Source organism: Giraffa tippelskirchi, chromosome 1 (genome assembly GCF_054371585.1).
Source record: "Giraffa tippelskirchi isolate mGirTip1 chromosome 1, T2T-mGirTip1v1.2.pri, whole genome shotgun sequence".
NCBI lineage: Eukaryota > Metazoa > Chordata > Mammalia > Artiodactyla > Giraffidae > Giraffa > Giraffa tippelskirchi.
The window spans coordinates 44,177,422-44,202,303 of NC_137275.1; the positions used below are offsets into that span (position 1 = coordinate 44,177,422).

Sequence of the window (24,882 nt, forward strand, 5' to 3'; positions counted from 1 at the left end):
AGTTGTCAGCTGGGGGAAACCCAGATACTGGTGAGTTTTTAGAGCATAATATCTATGAAGTTCATTATTTTTCTTTGCAGAATTCTGTGATTATCTGAATAAATTAAACTAGGGCCATTTAATTTAAATATGGTTACTCTTTTAACTTAGAAAAAAGTGCTGATATTCAGGAGTGACAAGAGTTTCATGAAATGTTGACTCACTTTATCAGGAATAAATGAGTCACATGAAAACTTTCAGGTGCAGTTCACTTTGTATGCTTAGTATTTCTCCAGTGGTCTCCAGCCTATTCCTCTTTCCATTTTTTACTTCTCCATTTGAAATGTAAATTTTCTAAGTCAGCCAATGACATTTGGGATAATGTAACTCTGTAGTGAGGACCAAGTGAGTTCTCTGCATCTCTCTCCCCCCAACTCTTCCCCCCTCCCTCCCCCTCCCTTCCTCTCTGTAAGACCAAGAACCCCCATCACATGTTTATGCAATTTTGGTAGTTTTTGTATGTAAGCAATTCAAACCTACTAGTGAACAAATGTGCTATATTTGTTTTTTTTTTTGTCTGTGCCTTTAGCCCCTCCATCCTGTGGTCACTTGTCATGAGAAAGTGGTAAGTGTCCGAAAAGACCCTGGTGAATCACTCGGCATGACCGTTGCAGGGGGCGCATCGCATACAGAGTGGGATTTGCCAATCTATGTCATCAGTGTTGAGCCCGGAGGAGTCATAAGCAGAGATGGAAGAATAAAAACAGGTAAAAAGTAAAGAGATTTAAGGAACTAGGGCAGCAGAGTGTTAAAAGGAATTAGTGTGGCTTCCTGGATTAGGTAACTGTTTCCAGAGTTAACAAGAGAATGTGAGGGTGATCTGGCCAGGACATCTCTTACTCATTGACCATGATTGGTTTGAGTATAGTTGCTGGACTGGGTTTCACCCCTCTTGGTTCATGTGGTTTGATTGTGGGCCACATTGCTTGCTGGCAAAGTGCAAATGATGCCAAGAATTAATAGGGAAGAACTGCAGTTACAAACAAACTGCTTCTATTAAGTGGAGTAATTTGGTTCTGTTCATTCTAAGTGATTCTTTGCTGGAATGATCAGTGATGAAACTGTTTGTGAACTGCTGTATTTATGGGTTGGATAGGAAAAATGATTTGATTCAATGAATATTAAGTGAAAATACCGAACCAGATACTTTCTCATCAGTGAAAAGTGTTTCACTACTTTAATCTTAATGTGATCCAGGGTACTCTAAGTAAAGGAAAGAGATGTCTAATCTCATGAGAAGCTTCTTATTTATTCACTTCATCTATATTTATTGGGTGCCTACTAACGACATGCCAGGCTCTGTGTACAGCCTTTGCCATGTTGCTTTGCCTTTGTGCTAAAAATGAGGGGAGGGGAGAGGGCAGGGAAGAAAGAAAAAAAAGAAAAGTAAAGTAGGTTTTCTTTGATTATGTAGTGAATGTGGCTATTTTGTCTTCCTCTCATCCTCCCTCTCCCTTCCTTCCTACTTTCTTCCTTCCCCTCCCCCTATTTTAAAGGCAAGAACCAAATACCAAAATGTACATTTAGAAACCCACGCCCCCCACATACACAATTTATCAACACCTTGCAACATGCACGCTGCTCACGATTTGCTATGTGAGAACCAACCTCACGTCACGAGGGTGTCCTTTGCCCTCACCATGTTTCCGCATCCCGGTCAGCCCTGCTCCTTATCCTTTCCAGCGGAAGTTGCAGCCCCACTAAGAACGGCTTCTGCTTCTCTGGCCCCTAGGTGACATTCTGTTGAACGTGAATGGGGTTGAACTGACCGAGGTCAGCCGGAGTGAGGCGGTTGGTTTATTGAAAAGCACATCCTCCTCGGTGGTACTGAAAGCTTTGGAAATCAAAGAGTATGAGCCCCACGAAGATGACAGCAGCCTGGCAGCCCTGGACTCTGACCACGACATAACCCCACCCGGCGACTGGTTCCCCTCGTGGGTCATGTGGCTGGAATTACCGCAGTGAGTTCCAATGTGACATCCTTGGGGAGGTGTGGGAGGAAACAATTATAGTTCGTAGACCACTGTTTCCCTCGCAGGCTGATTCAGGGCACTAACAATCTTGAGACCCATGTGTGATTGTGGGTCTATTTGAAATAATTCATCTTCCCTTTTGTAACTGAAAACACAGTAATCCTCAGGCAGGAACGAAAGTGTATATGGGCACTCCTGTTGAGGAGCTTACAGAGCTGCCATGTACGGTGGTGTGGGTCATACATTCAGCAGGAAGCCGAGCCGACAGGGAGAGGGGGCTGTGTTCACACATCTGGGAGCCACGGGAAAGTCCCCTTTTCCGAATTGGCTAGTGGCAGCGCTGGGAACTTGCATGGAGGCAAAACTCTTCCGTGGCTTCCCCTCTCCAGCTTTTGAGTGGCCCTGGCTAGACACAAAGTGATGCAGCAGCACATTTTCCCTTTGCCCAGATGCTGGCGCACGTGCTGATGGAGGGTCTGGCTCAGATCACCTCTCCTTAGTTCCTACTCTTGTAAAGTTCCAGTGAGATGTAACTAGAGCCTTACAGGGAAGCCAGTTAAGTGTTTCAGAAGTTCAGGAAAAAATTTGGGAGCAGCCTTGCTCAGGGCTAGATACAGAAATCAAATATTCACAGGACAGATAAACTGAGATTTGCTCACCTGCATCAGAGTGTGAACTCTTGGCCTACAAAGGATCGCCTTAATAATCCCAAATGCGTGATTTCAATGTTAAACATGGGCATTACTGATGACATGCTGGCCGAGGATTAAATTAATCAAAGTAGGATGTTTGGTTTGAGTACATTTGGGGGGGGGGGTGGGAATAGGTTGGCCTCTCTAATTTTAAATGAGGTTTTAAAAAACAACCTTATCTTAAATACAAACCGGGATTCCTTTTTGAGTCTTCACTTGATAAAATGTTTTTAAAAACGAGTGCATTTTAGGTTGAAAACTGAGCATTGAGTTTAAAAATCTTTAAAAATTTTAAAACTGAGCCTAGGTGGAAGAGAGTATTACTTTAAAATTATATTAAAAAAATCTTTCTAAGCCTGCAGTCTGTTAAAATAGATCATTTTAAAATGTTTGTACTTGAAAGCTATTTGTAATACAATTGAAGTTCCTTGTTCATTCATGTAAAGCAGATCAAATGTGAGATGTTTTCTTAGTCCAAATACAACCAAGTGAATGGCTTTCTCTCCCTCCACCTTTTACTCTTGACCTTGGCACAGCACTTTGCTACTTGTTTTCTGTGGCACCACTTGCAGGAGCTTAGTTCCTCCACCAGGGACCGAATGCACCCCACTTGCAGTGGAACTGCAGAGTTTTGATCACTGGACAACCAGGAAGGTCCCTTCCCTGCTCTTGCCAGAAGTCTAACCTGAATTTTGCTCATTTCCTTTAAGAATAGGAAGCATTAAATGATGCCAGCAAAGATAGCACTGGTTTGCTGTCACCCTGGCAATTCTTATTTTCCTTCATCCACTTCTCTCCTTGCAGTCATGTAATAAGCAAAGTGAACATTCAGAGGCACCAAAGGGTAACACAGTGGCCCTCTGAAAGTGACTCTCCCAGTCCTTGCCCTTCAGATCCGCTCAACAGAAGTCACGGTTACCAGTTCCTTGTGTAATATTTTAGGGAGTGTCAATGTCAGAGGTTGGTAAACTTTTTCTGAAAAGGGCCAGAGAGTGTAGGTTTGGAGGGTCTTTCTGTCTCTTGTCGCCACTATTCATTCCTGCTGTTGTGCAAAAGCAGCCATAGACAGTAAATACTCAACACATAAATGAATAGATATGGCTGGTTCTTTATAACATTGGGTGTTGAGCTGGGCTATAGTTTGCTGACCCCTGGTCTAGGTATAGATGTACACACACATACAATGGTAACATACATACTATGTGCTATACCATACTTTTTTAAATCTAAAAATATACATTGGTATCATTTCACATCAGGACACATCAGCTTGCCTCTTCTTTTCCATGGCTGAGAGTATTCTCTTGTATGCTGCTGCTGCTGCTGCTGCTAAGTTGCTTCAGTCGTGTCCGACTCTTAGCGACCCCATGGACTGTAGCCTACCAGGCTCCTCCGTCCATGGGATTTTCCAGGCAAGAGTACTGGAGTGGGGTGCCATTGCCTTCTCCGATTCTCTTGTATAGATGTACTATATTGATTCAGCCCGTCCTATTGGTAGTGGACACTTAGGTTGTTTCCCTCTTGGCTTTCACAAACAATGTTGAGGAAAGAATTCATAAGGTGCAGTGATACTCACTGTAGTACTGTCATGCCCACTACCAGGAAGAACTGGTTCAAGAAATCATGCTGCATCTGTACAGCCCCGTGACAGGTTACTTGGTTATGAAACTATCTCATCACCTCTTTTTGGACTTTGTAGGTGATGCATCACTGTTGACTCACACTGGGTGGTGATGTGGAGAAATGAGGTCCGTCTCATTTCTTTACTTCCCTATGTGGCTTGCTCTTTGCATCTAACCTTCAAGATAAATGTCCTGTTATTTTGGGTTCTTCTTTTCAGGGAATTCAGACATATATTTGTTATCTTTTTTGTATCTTTTCTTTTGAATCATTTTCAATTGTTCACTTTCATTCTGCTTTCTTTGATCACCTCTTCATACTCCTATGTTTTCAGTCATTCATCTTTGCCTTTGTAGGCACTTATACATTTCTGTGGTTTTTCTCTTCCACTTCTTTCTTCTCAACCCTTTTCCTTTCATCTTGTCTTTTATCTCCCCTTGGAATCTTGTGTCTCTGCCTTGATCTCTTATAGAGCCATTGTTTCAGGAATATTTTAAATTCATAGTAAAAGGGCTGGTGTTATAAATTTCCTTGTCTATAGCAGCAGTTCTTTCCCGTGGCAGCATTTTTCTGGTGAGTTGTTTTTTGTCTGTTACTGTTTTTACTGCTACTTTCCATCTTTTCTTTTATAATGTGTCTCTACTGGTTCATTCTTTAACTTTTGAGCTTAATTTTTCCTGGAGTGGCTATTTGTTGGAACTTTATAATCAAAGGAAGGAACCAGGATCATCTTCCAGGTAGTAGAAACATCTCTTTATGACACAAAGTTGTGTGTTTTACTTCTCCCAAGCCAATTAAGATCTGCCTTGCAGGGCCACTCACAATATACATCCTTCCTCCACCCTACCACCGGGACAGGCTGCTATTTCCTGCATTTCCAGGCATGCGTCCTGTGTGGGTTATCTGTTTAGGTTTTCGTTCCCTCACTCATGCCCTTCTTCTTGGCCAAACTGGGTCTGGTGCTATCTGCAGAATGGCATTCTGCACATCGGAGGGGCACTCACCATGGGCTCAGGGCTCTGTGGGCTTAGTTTGCAAGCTCCCGGCGTAGGCAGCCTCACTTCCATCTACAATCTGACTTTCACTACCTTTGGTGGCTCTCCTTCAGTTTTAACATGGAGTTCACATTTGTTTCCATGATCCCCAGTTGCCGTTCTAGTAATTTTCAAAAGCAGAAGGGTTAATATTAATAGTCTGCACTCTGACACTTAGAGGTGTGGTTCTTTTTTGGAAGTCCTTACAATTTAGTCATGCTCTTGCAAGTCTTCTCCAGCACAATTAAAAAGCATCATTCTTCAGCGCTCAGCCTTCTTCATGCCTTCATATCCATACGTGACTACTGGAGAAGATACAGCTTTGACTATATGGACCTTTGTCAGAAAAGTGATGTCTCTGCTTTCTAAGGAGAAGGCAATGGCACCCCACTCCAGTACTCTTGCCTGGAAAATCCCATGGACGGAGGAGCCTGGTAGGCTACAGTCCATGGGGTCGCTAAGAGTCGGACACGACTGAGCGACTTCATTTTCACTTTTCCCTTTCATGCACTGGAGAAGGAAATGGCAACCCACTCCAGTATTCTTGCCTGGAGAATCCTAGGGACGGGGGAGCCTGGTGGGCTGCCGTCTATGGGGTCGCACAGAGTCGGACACGACTGAAGCGACTTAGCAGCAGCAGCAGCAGCAGCTGCTTTCTAATATGCTATTTACATTTGTCATAGCTTTCCTTCCAAGGAGCAAACCCCTTTTAATTTCATGGCTGCAGTCACTGCAGTGATTTTGGAGCCCAAGAAAATAAAATCTGTCACTGTTTCCATTGTTTCCCCCTCTATTTGCCATAAAGTGAAGGGACGGGATGCCATGAATTTCGTTTTCAAATGTTGAGTTTTAAGTCAGCTTTTTCACTCTCCTCACACTCTTTCGTTCCTCTTTACTTTCTGCCATTAGCGTGGTGTCATTTGCATGTGAGGTTACTGGTATTTCTTTTGGCAATCTTTTTTTTTTAATTGGAGGCTAATTACTCTACAATATTGTAGTGGTTTTTGTTCTTTTGGCAATCTTGATTTCTACTTGTGCTTCATCTAGCTTGGCATTTCACATGACGTACTCTACATATAAGTTAAATAAGTAGAGTGACAATATACAGCCTTGACGTACTCCTTTCCAAACTCTGAAACAGTCCATTGTTTCATGTGTGGTTCTAAGTGTTGCTTCTTGTCCTGCATATAGGTTTCTCAGGAGGCAGGTAAGGCAGTCTGATATTCCCAACTCTTTAAGAATTTTCCACTTTGTTGTGATCCACACAAAGACTTTAGCACAGTCAATGAAGCAGAAGATTTTTTGGAATTCCCTTGCTTTTTCTATGATCCAAAAGATGTTGGCAATCTGATCTCTGGTTCCTCTGCCTTTTCTAAATTCAGCTTGTACCTCTGCAAGTTCATGGTTCACAAACTGCTGAAGTCTAGCTTGAAGGATTTTGAGCATTATGTTCCTAGCATGTGAAATGAGTACAATTGTACGGTAGTCTGAACATTCTTTGGCATTGTCTTTCTTTGGGATTGGAATGAAAACTGACGTTTTCAGTCCTGTGGCCACTGCTGAGTTTTCCAAACTTGCTGGCAGATTGAGTGTAGCACTTTATCAGCATCATCTTTAAGGATTTTAAATAGCTCAGCTCAAATTCCATCACCTCTCTAGCTTTGTTCAAAGTAATGCTTCCTAAGGCCTACTTGACTTCACACTCCAGGATGTCTGGCTCTAGCTGAGTGACCATTGTGGTTATCCAGGTCATTAAGGCCTTTTGTATAGGTCTTCTGTGTATTCTTGCCACCTGTTCTTAATCTCTTCTGCTAGATCCTTGCAGTTTCTGGTCCTTTACTGTGCACATCTTTGCATGAAATGTTCCCTTGGTATCTCCAGTTTTCTTGGAGAGATCTCTAGTCTTTCCCATCCTATTGTTTTCCTCTATTTCTTTTCATTTTTCACTTAAGAAGGGTTTCTTATCTCTCCTTGCTATTCTCAGGAACTCTGCATTCAGTTGGGTATGTATCTTTCTCTTTCACCTTCACTGCTCTTCTTTTTTCAGCTATTTGGCTTCTTGTGTTTCTTTTTCTTGGGGATGGTTTTGGTCACCACCTCCTGTATGATGTTATGAATCTCTGTCCATAGTTCTTCAGGCATTTGGTCACCAGATCTAATCCCTTGAATCTACTTGCTATTCTTTGCACTATGCCAAATCTTCACAACTAGGCCTAAATTTAGAGAACGGAGAATAGGAAAAAAGCTCACATTTAGATTTTAAAGTCACTTAGTTTCTCAAGGGTTTATACTCAACATTGATCAAGACAGCTACCACATTTCCCAGTAGAGTGAAGTAATTCAACTTAAGAAAAAAATGCCCCAAAACTTATTCAGTCCCAACTGACCAAGATCTGACTCTGAGAATTTAACATAGTGAGTTCTCACTGCTACAATTAAATAAATACTTAACTGAAGGAAAGCACTTTTAATGAAATTAAATTAGTAACATTGAAATTCCCTTGACTAAAGCTACACAGGGCAGGGGTTTCACCTGTTTTGTTCACTGATATATCCCAAGTGCCTAGCGCATGGTATATTCATATCAAAACAAGAGTCTAAGAAAAAAAGACACACTTGTGACTTAATGTTATGTTGAAAATTTTCTATTGGTACATAAAAATTTTAGATGGTTATTTGTATAGCTTGTCCACATGGGATAAAATATTCAATAACAGAGTCAAGGTGGTACTTAATGAAAAAACTCAACAGTCAAAAGGATGAGAAACACTTAGTTTTTGAGTATTGCTCTTTGTACCCATTCATATATTTTAAAGAATATAGAGATATATTTGGTCATAACCTTGGATAAAAAGCACCCACCTGCTTTCCCCCAAGTATTGGCATAGGTGAGAACACAGTGCTCTGGGGTTTGGGGAACAATTACCTGCTTTGAACACAAGCTGTTAGGGTGCCACTGTGTAAAACTCCACAACTCCTATAAGGTGAACTTACTAACATCAAGTCTTACTGTGAAATACAGCAGATAAACATTTTACAGTAAAAATATGGTTATGTTTCATGTAATGAAATGAATACTTTTCAGCTGTCATTTCAGTGAAACTGATTACTGTAAATGCTGTATGATGACAGATATAAAACAAAAAAACTGAGTTGAATTTTAGTACTACATTTTAAAATTACCCACCATCAAAATCTTGTTTTATTTCAAATGGGAGTCGAAATGCCAAGAAAAAGTTGTTACATTGATTAGCAAGGTCAATAACAATAACCAATTTTATCACTTAAAATATTTCACAAGAGATTTTTTTTATTGGTTTCTCAAAAATCAGTTAATATTTTAATGTACAGTTTATAAACAAAATCACCGTATCTTGATTTTTACCAACATGAAAATGCTAATTTCCTTTCAAAACAGTTCCTGGCCTGGGGGATTCTGGAGTCAAATCCAGCTCCTGACATACCTGTCATAATTATCACACAGTTTTGTAGTTAGCCTGTATCTATGTTAACACTGATCTAATTGCCACTGAATAATAAAAAGGACCAGCTTCCTCAATCTAATTTTCTATTTTAGCTGAAGGTTCTACTCATTTACAGAAGACCTGTGGTCATTCTCCTATTCCTACTATAACTATATGCTATTTAGTTTACTGCTGGTTTTTCCCCCTTCGATATGAACCATTATTATCTTTAAATGTACCTCAATCTCCATTCACTGTATTATGAGGCTTGCATGCTTCTCCATAACCTATCAAATATGTAAAACTATGTATAAACTGATAAGTCAAAATAATACTTCAGACAATGCATTAATTAGGGTTATGTTTAAATTTTTTCAGAGATTAACCATTTATTCAAAGAATTTCCTTCATTAAACATTAAAAATTATTTATAATAAAAATATGGTACTGTAAGTATGCTTGAATGTGGTTCGTCAGTAAAGATTTAGGCATAACTAACTTTTTAATATAAATTGAGGGGTTGAATCTTCAAGCAAAAAATGAATCTTTCCTAGTAGACCTATAAGCAGAATGTAATAAATAGATGGCCTCATTTTTTGAAGGGTGTTTAGAAAAGATAAGTTCAATTAGAAAAAGCCAGCTTTTTAGTACAAAGGTTACTGGGCTATGACAATTTTGAGTGAGACCCATCCTGTGCTATTAAGCCTAATAATGCCAATAAAGGGAATGGGAGATAAACCACAGTAATTACTATTGAGTTCAAATTAACTGTGCATTTACATTGATTTTGTTCTATTTCAGGTACCTGTATAACTGTAAAGATGTTATATTACGAAGAAATACAGCTGGAAGTCTAGGCTTCTGCATCGTAGGAGGTTATGAAGAATATAATGGAAACAAACCTTTTTTTATCAAATCCATTGTTGAAGGAACACCAGCATACAATGATGGAAGAATTAGGTAATAATAATGACTGCTTAACAAAAACTTATATTCAAAGATTGTGTTTTTTATGTGCAAAAGCTTGGCCCCATTTGAAATATGCCACATATTTATTACGCCTTTTTTTTATTGGTCATAAATTTGAAACATTTATGTAGCATTCCATTCCCAAGAAATCCAAAGTAAGTTATTCTTGATCCCATACAGCAACTTCCAATACTTTTAGAATTCTTTCTAAAACAAGCTGAATAATAGAATTTGATAAAATTTAAGTGATGGGTGTGGGGAAAATCTTAATTAGAAGTAATATAATCAAAACTGACAAGCGTAGCAAAAACTAGGACCACCATAAAAATGGCATTAACTTCAGTTATGGCTCAAAATGTTAATCATATTACCTTGTTTATTTACTTTTCAGATGTGGTGATATTCTTTTGGCTGTCAATGGTAGAAGTACAACAGGAATGATACATGCTTGCTTGGCAAGGATGCTAAAAGAACTTAAAGGAAAAATTACTCTCACTATTGCTTCTTGGCCTGGCACTTTTTTATAGACTGAATGATGGGTTATAGAAAAATAGGAAAATCACAAGTAAGCTAAGTTGAAACAATGTATTTATCTTGTCAATTTTTTTATTTGATGGCTACACTGTAAAAATATGAAACTTTTAACATCAGGAAAAGTAGGATCTAATGAAAGCCAACTACACCTCAGAAAATGTAATTCTCAAAACAAACAGTACTAATTTTTATTCAGTATGGAACACTTCTCATTACTCCACAGCTTTAAGAAAGATTAAATTTTCTATTCATTATAAAGCTCTTCAACAACTGACATGGTTTGTATGCTCCCACTGAATTCAAATCATACAGTTTAAAATTTGGTATGTGCTGAGGTCTGTAAAGCATTCATTATGGGCATTTTAAAAACAATTTCCAGACAGAGGATTATAAAAGTGCATTGCTGAAAGTGTTCATCAAATGAGAAATAAATATTTTTCAAAAATTATATAGCTGTCCTTTAGTATGTAATACTAAGTTCATTTCTATCATCACTATTTAAAAGTTCCTAGAAATTCATTCTTTTAAAACCATGTTGTTACCTTCACTGACAAACACCTCCTATGGGTTATCCCCGAAAATGCTCACAGAATTTTGTAAACTTGTATTTTCTTAAATGTTACAGAAAATGACTAAAGCTCTTGTCATTTATTTTCATTCACAATATAGCTAGTAACTGTAAAAACCTGACATGCTGCTTAACCAATAAGCCTTGAAAAAGCATCAAGAAAAGGCCAAACCAGCTTGACCCTGGTTTGGCTCATAGAAGATGGCCATGAGACAATTCAAATTTTTGTCACAGTGATGAGTGTTTGTCCATGTGCCTGCTCTCTAGAAACTACAAGTTATTTTAGAGGCAACCCAAATGCTGTTAGATTACTGTGGATATAAAAATTCCCCATTTAGTTTCACCATGAACCCAAATTTAGAACACTGAAAACCTGCTATAAAAAAGCTGTGATATCAAAACTGTATATGAGTTCTTTAATATGCAAAACCACAATGCCACAGCAGTGATGAGAAAAGACTAGTTTTAATCTCAATACGCAGAGGTACCTTTTGATGCCTTTTGCAGTGCAACCTCATAAGAGACTGGTATATGATTAAGTCAAGAAAACTGGCCAAGACCTCTTCTGCGGGGGCTGGCCCACTCTCTTGCCCCAAAAGTGTACTGCTTGCTCCTTGCCGGATAAATCTTGCCTGGTTGAGCTGTGAAAAAAAAAAAAAAGAAGGAAAGAAAAGAAAACTGGCCAAGAGGGAAACTTGACTTTTATCAGATATTGTGTATGTATACAGCTAAACATAGCTCTTTAAATTCTCTGCTTATTCACATTAAGTAACTCATTCACATTACTTTCTTCCATACAAAGTCATTACTGCCTTTTTATTTTTTAAATATTACAAGACAAAAATTTTAACTTAACATGAAAAATTCACTCTTTTATTTTGGAAGAGAAAATTAACTTTTCATACTAACAGAATAAGATGAAAGGCAAGTTTCTTAAACATTATCCAGAAAAATAACAAGATTTACAGTATCTACTTCTGACACTACTATACACAAAAGGCCATGACCACGCCTATTCTGCAGGTGTAGCTTCGGTGCTCTCCTGTTCAGGGGCAGGCTCACTGCCAGCTTCTTTTCCTTCTTTGCTTCTTTTAGATTTTTTGTGCTTGTGTCTCCTATGACTGTCTCCTTCTTCACTTTCATGGCGACGTCTACTATTGCTGAAGAAAAAAAGAAAGGCATATTTTTCTTAAAAATGTTTAACTATGTAAGTAGTGACAAATCAACCCACTTTAGGTAAATTCTTGGTATATCAATGGGTTTTAAATAACCTAATACTTTTTTTCTCAAATACATTTTGGGGAGTAATCACATTTTATGTTACTTCTATGCTGGGATTATACTTACATTTAATGCTCACCTTCACTGTTGTTATTCTAGAACCCTAAGGCCCACATACTTTAGATTATGAGACTAACACAAGGCCCACTGTGCTGAGAGGGCCAATAGGGCCCATATACTTTATTCTAAAAGACTAATTACAAATTAGAAACTAAAGTACTAAATCAGAACAGGAAATACTTTCTAGAGTTGATTTTAGGCAAACAATACACATTAAAATGTAATGCTTTTTTTTGAGACTACAGGGCCCCGAATGTTCTTTGATTAATCTGAACATTGCTTTGTTTAATAATATTTACTACTAAACATTGATTCATGTCAAATTCCCTCCCACCCAACAAGATAATGTAGTAGGTTTAATTTTCATATATTTTTCATTTCATGCTAATTTTGGCTTATGGGTATTAAACATAATCTTGTTAGATTTCAAGGTCTTTGTTGAAATCTATAAAAGAACCAACTATTTTAACAGATTATTCTTGATCTTCTAATTAGGAACACATATATGCGCTAATGGTTATTGGCAATGTTTGCTTCTACTTCCTGAAGTCAAATCAATTTCTCTGGCTTCAAACTGATTCACTATTTTATTAAAGAGCAAACCTTCGAGAGGACTTGTGTCTGGTTTCCTCTTTCTCTCTGTGTCGTCTTTCTCTGTGTCGTTCTTCTTTCTCCCGACTTGCTCTGTGGCGCTCATAGCCTCTTTCTGCATACTCCCTGTATCTGTATCGTTCTTCATCACTGAAACAGAATAGAAACAAGTATTCTTGAAAGCTGGACTACTGATTCTGAATGACTTCAAACTATAAAAGAGGTGACCTGAGTCCAGAAGTCCCATGTTAGCACCTTAAACAGAACAGGTGCAAAGTACATGAGGAAAACAATGCTGCTCCCAAATTAGTACTAGATCTAATACAATACAAAATATACAGTAATTACACATTATGTTAAAGGATCAAGTTTGTTCTATGCTTTCAGTTGTTACAGGGAAGAAATTTTATAAAAACAATGCTGTTTTTCTTCAAAAGTTGGGAGGTAACTGATTTAAATTTTAATTTGCAGCTTCCCTTATGGCTCAGCTGGTAAAGAAACTGCCTGGGTTTGATCCCTGGGTTGGGAAGATCCTCTGGAGAAGGGAACAGCTACCCACTCCAGTATTCTGGCCTGGAAAACTCCATGGACTGTATAGTTTATGGAGTTGCAAAGAGTCGGACACGACTGAGTGACTTTCACTTTATTTTACTTTTTAGAATTAAAAGCATGTTTGGGTATCTCAGATTTCCAACCAAAATTCTTATGTTTATAAAATCTTAGGTACACATTTAAAATTCTAAAAACATATTAAAAATATTTGGCTTTCAAATACAGATAAGGTTCTTAAGTTTTTGAATCACATAAAGAGCATATTCATCTAAAGAAGCAGTATAAACAGTAAGAACAGTGTGACACCAAAGCAACTTCCATGATACCCACACAAAATGCAGGCTGAAAATTGCCTGTGTACACTTGAATTTTGACCTCCCAATAACTTACTACTACTGTGTGTGTGTCACTGGGGGTGGGATGGAGAGGGGGCCATGGGAACAACTTCAAATCCATATTAAGCTGCACCTCCATTTTCTGATCTTGGAGAAAATGGACTAGTGAAATTGGGACTGATGGCTAGTATTACAAGCATAATCATCTTTACCTCCTAAGACCTCTCCTCAGGTCCTTTTGTGAAAATAGAGATATACTTCTGTTTTTTTCTTAATCCTTCAAGTCTTTATTTAGCATACAAGCCAACATTCTTTACAGCCTGATATCAGTAAACTCTTTTAGAATGAATAAAAATATCTTTTGGAACACTGTGTGCTAAAGAGCTATGGTTTCTAGAAATATTATGAGTAATACAATTATTAAATTAGTAATTTGTATGCAGCATCAAGATGCTAAGGAATCTTAAGAGTAACAGGAAACAGAATCAGGTGGAAGTATAAGTCATATAAAAACCAATCAACCTAACAGTGGTCTCTTAGCAAAAGTGATAATTCAGGAGTGCTATACCTAAAGCCAAGTCATATTGCTGACCAAGTTATTATTGCCTGTGATACATTTTTATTTTTAAAAGTATTCATATATGCAGACATATAGACACACACACATATATACACACACACACATGCACACACACATGAAAATAATTTTTTTCTAATCATAAGTATGTACTTGGTATTGGGAAAGTGGAAGTGTGCCACCAGAAAGGTAATGCGCTGTGTCCAGCAGTGGGAAGTAGCAAGAATAGTCTGGGCACAGCAGCCCCAGGGGCATCCTGACTCTGCTATGGTCCAGGGTAAGTTACTTAACCTCTCTACTCAGTTTTCTCACCTGTAAAACTGGCAACAATCTTTTTCAGGGTTGTTGCAGAACTGACAATAGTATTTATAAAGTGTGTCTGGAACAAGAGTAGGCCCTCAACAAATAGACACTAAACATGCAGGCTCACCATCTTCATTAAATTTAATGCTAAAGTTTTCAGAAGAGGAACCCTTTTTGTAAAGGTAACTGACTAATAAAGTTTCTAAAAGGAGAATAAACTCACACCTACCATGACAAATATTAGCATTAACGTTATCCTCTTTAAAAATGAGGTTCTTGGGACTTTCTTGATGGTTCAGTGATTAAGAATCCACTTTGCAATGCAGGGTATATGGGTTTGATTCCTGGTGCAGGAAGATCTCACCTGCCACAGGGCAATTAAGCCCCAGCGTTCTAAAGCCTGTGCTCCACACCAAGAGAAGCCACTGTAACAAGAGGCCCATGCGCCAACTGCCCATGCACAGCAACAAAGAGCCTGTGCACCACAGGGAGGACCCAGTGCAGCCAAAACTAAATTTATTTTTAAATGAAGCTCTTTGTAATGATTCCAACTGGATTTACATAAAAATAACTAAGGTCAATTATCTCTCAATTTGTCATTTGTAACCTCTTTCCCCCTCACTCTGCCACCAATTCTTATTAGATTTGAGACCTCTAAGATTCTGAAAGGAAGCCATCTGATGGGACTGTTCCTACAGATGGTGGAAGATTTGGTCTCACACTCAAAATATAAAGACCCCTTCTCCGATAAGCAGCTGCAGCACAAAGGTTTTTCTGGACCTGGAAATCATTAGAGCTCATTTCAAACACCCTAGAATGACCAGCCTTCCCTCTGGCCCACAATTAAGCAGCCTAAAAAACATGTTGAAACTTGTCTGTAATTTTCAAAACAATGCCTCTGTAATTTGTAACACAACGCATACTACATGCCATACTGCTAAAATGTCAGTCTTGAGGAAAAACAGTCTTTACTTATACTTCACTTGGATTTTCCAGAGAACACAATTTCTGGGATAATTCAGAACACAAAATTCTTCCACCTCTTTTCTCCTCTCTGGCCTTGAACTTTTAGTCAGATTATTTTAAGTAAACATTACTCCTGATGCCCTACAGCTAGCAACCTGAAAATCAAATGTGGTTTAACGATTAACACTTTTTAGTGTCAATAAAAATTGAGTAGAGTCTGTTCATGGGTGTGTCTGAAATTAAACTCAAAGTATTTTATAAACACTGTATTATTCATGCAAAGTCAACTTACGAGCTCTAGCAAAGCAATTTATTTTAGACTTCTTTCCTATTAAGTTTTGCATTTCGTTCCTTACCTTGTGAACATGTACATTCAAGAGATAACAGTACTATCTCAAATACATTAATTTTAACTACATTAGAAACGATTCAACTTTCTGGAAAGTAGTGCCCTTGAATTTAACAGAATTAATGCACTTTTTTGACTAAAATTAACAGCACATTTCCCACCACACAAACTCGAAACATACACTGCTGCTGCTGCTGCTAAGTCGCTTCAGTCACGTCTGACTCTGTGCGACCCCACAGACGGCAGCCCACCAGGCTCCCCCGTCCCTGGGATTCTCCAGGCAAGAACACTGGAGTGGGTTGCCATTTCCTTCTCCAATGCATGAAAGTGAAAAGTGAAAGTGAAGTCGCTCAGTTGTGTCTGACTCTTAGCGACCCCATGGACTGCAGCCCACCAGGCTCCTCCGTCCATGGGATTTTCCAGGCAAGAGCACTGGAGTGGGGTGCCATTGCCTTCTCCGAAACATACACTACACACACACAGATACAAATATATGTATGGACCATACCTTCACTTAGTCAATAAAATTTTACCAGGTGCCTACAATGTGTAAGTCATATTATTAGGAGCTATTAGAGAAAAAAGATTAATAAATCTTACTGAGTTTCTTTCTGTACTTTTTTTTACACAAACTTTTAAACTTCCAACCACAGTCCTAGTTAAGGTGACAATATTATATGGTTTAATCTGTAATGACAGTATATGAGTAATTCTGTATTTTCAGCACACAACTTTGTCCCTGGCACATAACAGGGATTCAAAGAATGTCAGTTAATGAATGAAAGAATTAATCTGATTCCCCACTACCTCTAAAAGAAAGGAAAAAAAAAAAAAATCAAGTACAGAAAAATAAGGAAAACAGAAGGCAATAGAATTTGTAAACTGCCTAATTCCAAGCCTAGAAATGATTTTAAGTAATATCTCAACCATATTTCCAGTAGATGCTATGGCTCTACTGTTGGTTTAATTTCTCTATGCTTCCATTCTCTCATCTGACAAGTCAAAATTTAGATTGGATAATCGTCAAGAACCTTTTTGGATTAAGAAGTATATGATTACATATCACATCTAACAAAACAAGTGTCTGAATCAGGCATATGCTCACACCTTGAACTGATACATTGCTTCATCTCAACAAGCAAAATTGGAAAACTGTGTATCTGATGCATAAAAATAGCTGATAAGACAAGAAAAAGTTATCTTAGTTAAAGATATTTCATTCTACATTGTGAAGGTACCTCAATGGATATGTTAATTAGAAAGATGTTCATATTAATGCTTTGATAGTGATAAAGGGTGATTTTTAACCATTTCAAAACCTATCTAGCTAACACAGTTTCACCAAGAGTTTTCAAGATCATTTTTTCTCTATTGTATTCACCCTCCTCCCTGATATGTGTACGTCATTTTATTCACTGACATATTCATTATGTGCCAGGCATAAATGGACAAAGGGCTGAGAATAGAGAGATGAAAAATGGTAGTCAATGCCCTGAAAGAGGCTTACTAAGACATGCTCCAAAGAAAATACATAAAGTGCTTAGGGAGTATGTGAAGGAATAATTAATTCTTTCTTTCAGGTTCAGAGGAGCTCACAGAAGACAAATGTGAGCAGAACCTTGAAGAATCAGTAAAAATTTGCGAGGCAGTAAAGGATAGGAATAACATGAAGGAAGGAGGTATTAAAACTATGAGGATTTCCAGATGTACAGCTAGTTCAGTATAGACAGAACATGTAGTATATTGGCTTGAGAGAGAATTGGGGTTAAAATATAGAAGGGTGCACTGGACTTGTGACTTATGGGTCATAAAAAGAATTTTTAATTCCTTTTTTTTGGCTAGCAATAAATGAGTTCTTTCCAACAGCACAAAGTTTTAGGGAATCAATTTCCATATCCTGAACTTCCATATTTATTCTTTCCTAAATGTGCTTAGTCGCTCAGTCGTGTCCAACTCTTTGCGACCCCATGGACTGTAGCCTGCCAGGTTCCTCTCCATGGGATTCTCCAGGCGAGAGTACTGGAGTGAGTAGCCACTGCCATCTCTAATTCCTTCCTAAATATGGAGTGCCTAATGATACACCTGCAAGTAAAACATCACACACTTCTCCAGTTAATCTCTTCTCCATCATGTTCCTGATCTTTTACAAAAAAAAAAGGCATTCTTTTCAACAATTTTACTACAGTACATTATTGGCTCAGGGTATAAAAACCATCATGGCATCAATAACATCTAAGTTAAAATATCAGTGTCAGTAAGACCAATTTTATTCCAGGAACCATAAAGTTTTACAGGGGTTTAGGCCTTTATCTCTTATATATCCTTCTTACAAAGTATGAAGTAAGAAATGGAATATTTTGGCCTGTGTCTTGAGACGTTCTAACTTCAGATACACTGTTGAGGAGTGTGGTGGGAGTTGTAAGAATTCTCCCTGAACGAGTAAAAAAAACTAAACCAAAAATTCCTTCTGAAGGAAAGCAAAACAGTGTTGGGGAGGCAGCACCTTATTTTGAGTTCTGTGACTATTTTATCTTAGACAGGGGAATGGATTAACTCATTTAACAGGACAAGAAAAATGAAGTCAGACTTTTCCCCCACAGAAATTGGGTGTAATGTGGCTGGCTGGCTTGCCAATAGGAGCTGTATTTCATGAATAATTTGGTAGCTATTTTCCATAAATGGATTAGGGGAACTTTGCAGCTCCAGGTTTGCATGAAAATAAATATAAAAGTACACATAAAGGTGTTCCATTAATTTTTAAAGACATTTTGGAAAAGATATACTAAAATTAACAATATTTCAATTTCCTAGCCCTTTCTGAGCATACTAAGTTGAACAGGGTACCTCTAACATGAAGAGTATTAAATATAATTTGTAGTCTTCTGGTAAGTCTTGGTTAAGTCTTTTTGATATTCCAAGAAACTCAAAAACTGAAAACTTTGGAAACAGGGTCTTTCTGGATGTAATCATCAAGGCAAGATGAGGTCATACTGGATCAGGCTGTGCCCTAATCCAAAGACTGATATCCTTATAAGAACAGGGAAACTTGTACGCAGACACAGAGAGGAGAATGCTGTGTGAAGACAGAGATACAGATTGGAGTAAAGCATCAAGGGATACCAAGGACAGCTAACAACAACCAGAAGGTATGAGAGGCGCAGGGAACAAATTCTCTCTCAAAGCCTCCGGACCTGTGAGAGTAAATTTCTATTGTTCTAGGCTACCAGTTTGTGGTACTTTTATTGTTACACTGAGTAACAATTGGGTGATTTCTAATTCTTTGCTTTTAAGAAAACTGAGCCATAAGCTTATGGATCCTTAAAAGTAACTTTTGATGATATGTTAATTGCGTAATTTTGCATATCACTAAATCTTAAAGTGTTCAAATAACAGTGACAGAGCCACAACAAAATTCCATTAATTCTTATTTATATATTTCATGTGAACAAGGTTTGTCAGGGCTTACATCTATACAATAAAGAAAGAAAGAAATATAATAATGGCAAAGCCTTTTTTCCCCCTAACAATAGTAACATTCATTTATGGATACAAACTTCATTAGGAGATGGGCAGAAGCTCTTTCATCACACTAAGGAATGCAGCTCCATTAAATTATTTTCAGAATTTGCATTATATTTATATATAAAAGTAAATCATGATAACCAAAATCAGAAAAAAATTTTAAATACTTAATAGTATGGTCATTAAATTTTTAATACTTTAACTTACATAGGTATGTTGCAGGGTAAATAGGATGGATAATTAAAAATATTTTTCATGAATAAAAATATTTTACATTAGAATAAAATTCTTTGGGGGACATGGTTCAGAAATAAGAATTCAAGCACAAAAAGAAATGTAGAGTTTCCAACTCATAAAGATCACTTGCTTATACATTTAAAAAAAATAGATTATGATGTTTAACAAATCACTGTAGTATCCTTAATCCACTGGGTATGTTCAAAAGACTAACGATAACTTTCAAAATTATGATACTTATAACAGACTGGAAATTTTATCTATCTGGTTGGTTGGTTGGTTTAGTTCCTAAGTCGACCCCATGGACTGCAGCCTGCCTGGCTCCTCTGTCCACGCAATTTTCCAGGTAAGAATACTGGAGTGGATTGTCATTTCCTTCTCCAGGGGACCTTCCCAACTTGAATCAAACCCGGGTCTCCTGCATTGCAGGCAGATTCTTTACCAATTAGTCAAATGTTTATACTTAAGATGAAAAATATTATGTGACAAGATAAAAATACGTGAGGGGGTATAACATTTTCAAAACTGTTTTAAGGAAGAAATGAACAAACAAATTTGAACACTGTTGCTTTAGATAGTGGGAAGTCCTTATGAATTAAACGACAGCCTTGATGCTTTTAAAATGGCTATCCTCACTAAGTCTTCAAACAATCCTTTCCCAGTTGAATTGGATTTTCCATTCTGGCACTGAATAAAAATTCTGAAATGCATATAAAATACACGTGTATAAATCCCTGCGCACTGAACATACCTGTTGAAGACGCTCGGCGTGGGACTGTGATCACGCTCCCTTTCCCTCTCTCTGGTGCGTTCTCTTTCTCTGTCTCGATCACGATCTCGCTCTCGGTCTCTGTCTCTATCTCTGTCTCGGTCTTTCTCTCTTCTTGAGTAATAGTCCCATTGCTTGCTGGTGTCCACAAGACTAGGCCATGAAGGAGCAGAACCAGGAAGGTGGGGAAAGGCAACTAAAGAGAAAGAATAATAATTAAAGTTATGGTACTTAAAAAGCAAAGGAGAAAGACAAAAAAAAAAAAAAAGTAAAAATCCCACAAAAATGCTTCATTAGATTAAAAAGAAAATTATTTAGTATGTAGAAAAGAGAAGTAATACATGGTGAATACCTACAGTCTGGGGACATGGCCAGAAACAAATCTTAAAGATCTAACTCTTCACTTGCAAGGTGGACAGCAAACCAGAATCAGATACATCACCAACTTCCCAATATAGCAAAAATATAAATGAGAATACATTAGGACATCTTCAGAGTGCTGAGACAAAGTAACAGTCAACCTAGAAATGTGTACTCAAAATTATATTTGAAGAATAAAACAAAAGGCATTTATAAAAAATAAGCAAAAGTTATAAACAAAGCTCACACACAAAAATAACTTCTATTGGATATATGCATGATACATTTCAAGAGTAACCACTAAAAAAAATAGAGATATTATTTCAGAACAATGTAAGGAAAAAGAATATTTAAAAAATCACCTGAAAATTTCAGTCACTTCGCAACAGAAAGAATGGGGGTATGAGAGACAAGTTTGAATGACTCAAAAATCACAGTAATACAAAGAGGATGGAATTAATCACTTAAGTGACAGAAATTGTTGATCTGTATTTTTAAAAATTCTACCTATATTCTGAACATGAAACATAAAAACACAAGATGGTTGAAAGTGAAAGGATGGGGAAGAAAATGGAAAACACTAATATCCCCTAATTTCCATATAAGTAAATGTATAAATGGCAAAGCATACTCATACAAAAAGGATCACCCGAGGAAGAATGACTACGTGAAGATAGAGGATGCAACTCACTAAGAACACAGAACAAATTAAACTTCCAAATATCTAACAACACAGCCTTACTTTCTATGGAATAAAAACATTGTTAATAGAGTTGATTTAATGAACATAACATAGAAATCTGCCAGGCAGGTAAAGAATACTCATTCTCCTCACCCATATGAAACATTTATGAAAATATATTATGTTCTTTGAAAGCATAATAGACATCATGTTTTCTGACTACCCCATAATTTAAATTGGAAGTAAAAATTAAAAGTTATGGGAAAATAATCTCCATTTATTTCAAATTTAAAACACATTTCCGATAACTCAGGGGTCAGTCGAAAAAGTCACAAATTTAAAATCATTTAAAAACTGAACACAAAGAAAAGTACAATATGTCAAAAGTCTAGAGATGAAAACTGTTCTGAAGGAAATTAATCTTAAAAAAACCTGCATTACAAAAGATGGAGTGTGAATGAATTAAGCTTTCACTTATGAGCTTAGAAAAAAGTAGAATAATCCAACAGAAGGGAGATAATAAAGAAATCATGTCAGCAGAAAACTACCATGTAGTAAACAAAAGTAGAAGTTGGCTTTTAAAGACTAGATGAATAAAACACGATAATCTTCTGACAAGATTAGGAAAGAGACCTTATAATAAAAAATATCAGAACCAGTAAGGGACTACAACTACAGATGTTACAGAGATTAAACAATACAGAGAATAATATATATTTTAGACCAACACATTAAGTAATTCAAAGAAATCTTGACTAGTCCCATAATTATTAAAGACATTAAGTCAGCAATTTAAAACCTTCCCACAAGACCAGATGGCTTTTACAGGTGACTTTTACTCATTTATAAGGTACAGACCAGTTGAATAATACAAAAAACTTTCAGAGAATGGGAAAAAAGATTATCCCCCTAACTTATCCCATGTGGCTTGTATAACCTTAATAGTAAAACCAGTTAAGGACAATATAAATAAAGGAAAATCACAGAAAAATATTACATATGAACTTAGATGTCAAAATTCTAAGTAAGTCTGTATTTATTTTAAAAAAAGTAATCAGTTGTGACCAAGTTAGGTTTATGTCAGCAAATAAACAGTGGTTTAATATTAGAAAAATTTAGAAATCTGCCACATTAACAGAGAAGGAAAACAATACGATCAATTCAGAAAGCATCTGATGAAACTCAATATCCATTCACAGTTTAAAAGCCCGGAAAACTAGAGATTTTCCTTATTCTGACAAAGAATTCTATCAACAATCTGAGAGTAAAAGTTTCATAGTATAAATGTAAAAGCATTTCCTTTTAAAAAATAACTTAAAAAAGGGTAGGTGGGGCGGTTCCAGACAAGAACTCCACTTGCAGTACTTCAACATTATATAGAGGTCCTAGTCAGAACAGTAAGACCAAAAAATGAGGGGACATGGGGTGTGAGGAATAAATACCTGAAAAGGAAAGAAGGGCAGATGACATTGCCTGAGTAGAGTTCAACAGGTAATAGCTACAGATCAAAGTAGATATTGTATACCTATTATACATATAAATAAAACAAAACCCAATTCTATTTCTAAATACAAGCAAATACAAACAGAACATATAGCTTAAATGAAGACACCATACATAAGGACAATAAAAACATTAGGTACCTACGACTAAATCTAACTAAAGATGTCTAAGAAGTGTATGGAGAGTTATAGCACTCAATTGGAACACATTAAAGAATATCTCCACAAATAGAGAGAATGCTTGTTCAGACGTTAACTCAATGTTGTAAGGTATGAATTCCTACAAACTGATCGAGAGCATCAGTCTAATAATAATACAGTATAGTAAGAGAAAGGACTCTGGAGACAGGCTGCATGGTTTCAAATTCTGACCTGACTCTTGCCACTTACTGTGTGACATTGGGCAAATTCCTTAATCTGGCTGTTCTTAAATTCCCTAGTCCATAAAATGATGATCATAACAGTATGCCTGCATTATAAGGCTGTCAGGATTACATGAATCAATAGTTTGTCATATTGTAAACATAAGAGTTAGTTATTAATAAAAATCTCAATAGTTTTCAATGAAACTTGAAAAGTTGATTCTAAAATAGATATATAAGAGCAATGTTTCAAAATCACTTCTGAAGCAGAGTAAGATAGATTTTGCTAAAACAGATATCAGATTTACTATAAAACTCAAAAATTAAAGAGTTTTATAGTAAGTGTGGCACCATTAGCATAGGGATAATTAAAAACTAACCAAATGAATAATCTTGAAAGCTAAGAAATAGATACATGCATGCACAGAACTTGATACACAAATGGAGATGACACTATGGATACCTCAGGAAAGAGGGACAATTACATCTTTACTAAAGAAATGAAAAATATTCTGCTAAGTAACTTGGAATATATGTAAGACTATTTCTATAGTAAATATTTTTTAATTCCTTTTAAGATAGTACTTTAAACCATGGGAGTATGTTTCTACTATTTTAAAGTATTTAAGTACTTTACTGATTTAAATTGAATCTGGGCAATTAAAAAATAACACTTACCATTGCCATATGGAAAAGCACGTGCAGAACGACTATCATAACCAGAGGAATGTCCACTGTCAAAGAAAAATGTATTTTTACGTGTTGCAAGTTCTGGATTTTAGCTTGGTGCAAATGCAAAATGTAAGGCAGAATTATGACTTTTACTTAGCCACCATATAGTTTGTTGTGTTTGTTTTTGTTTGTTCTTAGTCGCTTAGTCGTGTCTGACTCTTTGCAACCCCATGGACTGTAGCCTGCCAGGCTCCTCTGTCCATGTAATGTTGGTTTAATACTGTTAAACAGCCTGTGTTTTCAGTACTAAAAAATTAAGTTATTATGGAATTACAACCACCATGTAATGGTAGCTGCAATTCCATAATAACTTTATTTTTTAATACTGAAAACACAGGCTGTTAACAGTATTAAACCTAGTACTACATGTAAAGAAGATAATAGCTTGTTAGTATTATTTAACATGAATAGTCCAATCAATTCAGCCTGACACAATAGATAACAAAAACTTTGAGGCTGACAGAGTACTTCAGACAGTTAAAATTTAGCCTTAAAACTAATTTTAATGAATAAAAATCAGAAATTCCACCCTACTGACAGACTCAACAAATACTACTTCTTAACATTTTGAATGAGAAAACAAATATATGTTTAACAAGGACTTAAAATTAAATGCTTATGGTCTCACAAGTCACACTTTGCTGAGTTTTATCATTTCTTCTGAAAATCATATGCAGTTTGATGCTACTGATGTAAAGTTCTCATGATTTTTCTTTAGGTTGAATCACTTTCTCAGAAATACAGTATTTTTTTTAAATAGAGTTTTTTGCCACTTAAGAGGAAATAATAATAGCTACCATTTATTGGTT

General features: G+C 36.7%; 2 protein-coding genes across 65 annotated transcripts in view; one reads left to right on the forward strand and one right to left on the reverse strand.

The window, feature by feature from the left end:
• Positions 1–10,773, forward strand: part of LNX1 (ligand of numb-protein X 1) — a 200,461-nt gene extending 189,688 nt beyond the window's left edge. For all 18 annotated transcript variants that reach the window (XM_081510781.1, XM_081510310.1, XM_081510554.1 and 15 more), the window contains 4 exons: positions 569–746; positions 1,772–2,000; positions 9,624–9,782; positions 10,183–10,773. In XM_081510781.1, coding sequence (XP_081366907.1) covers positions 569–746; positions 1,772–2,000; positions 9,624–9,782; positions 10,183–10,318 — 702 coding nt within the window. In that variant the 3' untranslated portion in view covers positions 10,319–10,773. The remainder of the gene's footprint in view (positions 1–568; positions 747–1,771; positions 2,001–9,623; positions 9,783–10,182) is intronic.
• The window catches only part of FIP1L1 (factor interacting with PAPOLA and CPSF1), a 67,954-nt gene continuing 53,451 nt past the window's right edge, over positions 10,380–24,882 (reverse strand). For 37 of the 47 annotated variants that reach the window (XM_081515684.1, XM_081514168.1, XM_081513823.1 and 34 more), the window contains 4 exons: positions 24,020–24,075; positions 20,418–20,631; positions 12,838–12,975; positions 10,380–12,053 (listed from right to left, as the gene is read on the reverse strand). In XM_081515684.1, coding sequence (XP_081371810.1) covers positions 11,906–12,053; positions 12,838–12,975; positions 20,418–20,631; positions 24,020–24,075 — 556 coding nt within the window. In that variant the 3' untranslated portion in view covers positions 10,380–11,905. Of the gene's footprint in view, positions 12,054–12,837; positions 12,976–20,408; positions 20,632–24,019; positions 24,076–24,882 lie in introns of all 47 variants that reach the window. The other 10 variants (XM_081515227.1, XM_081514798.1, XM_081513256.1 and 7 more) reach the window with 4 other exon arrangements.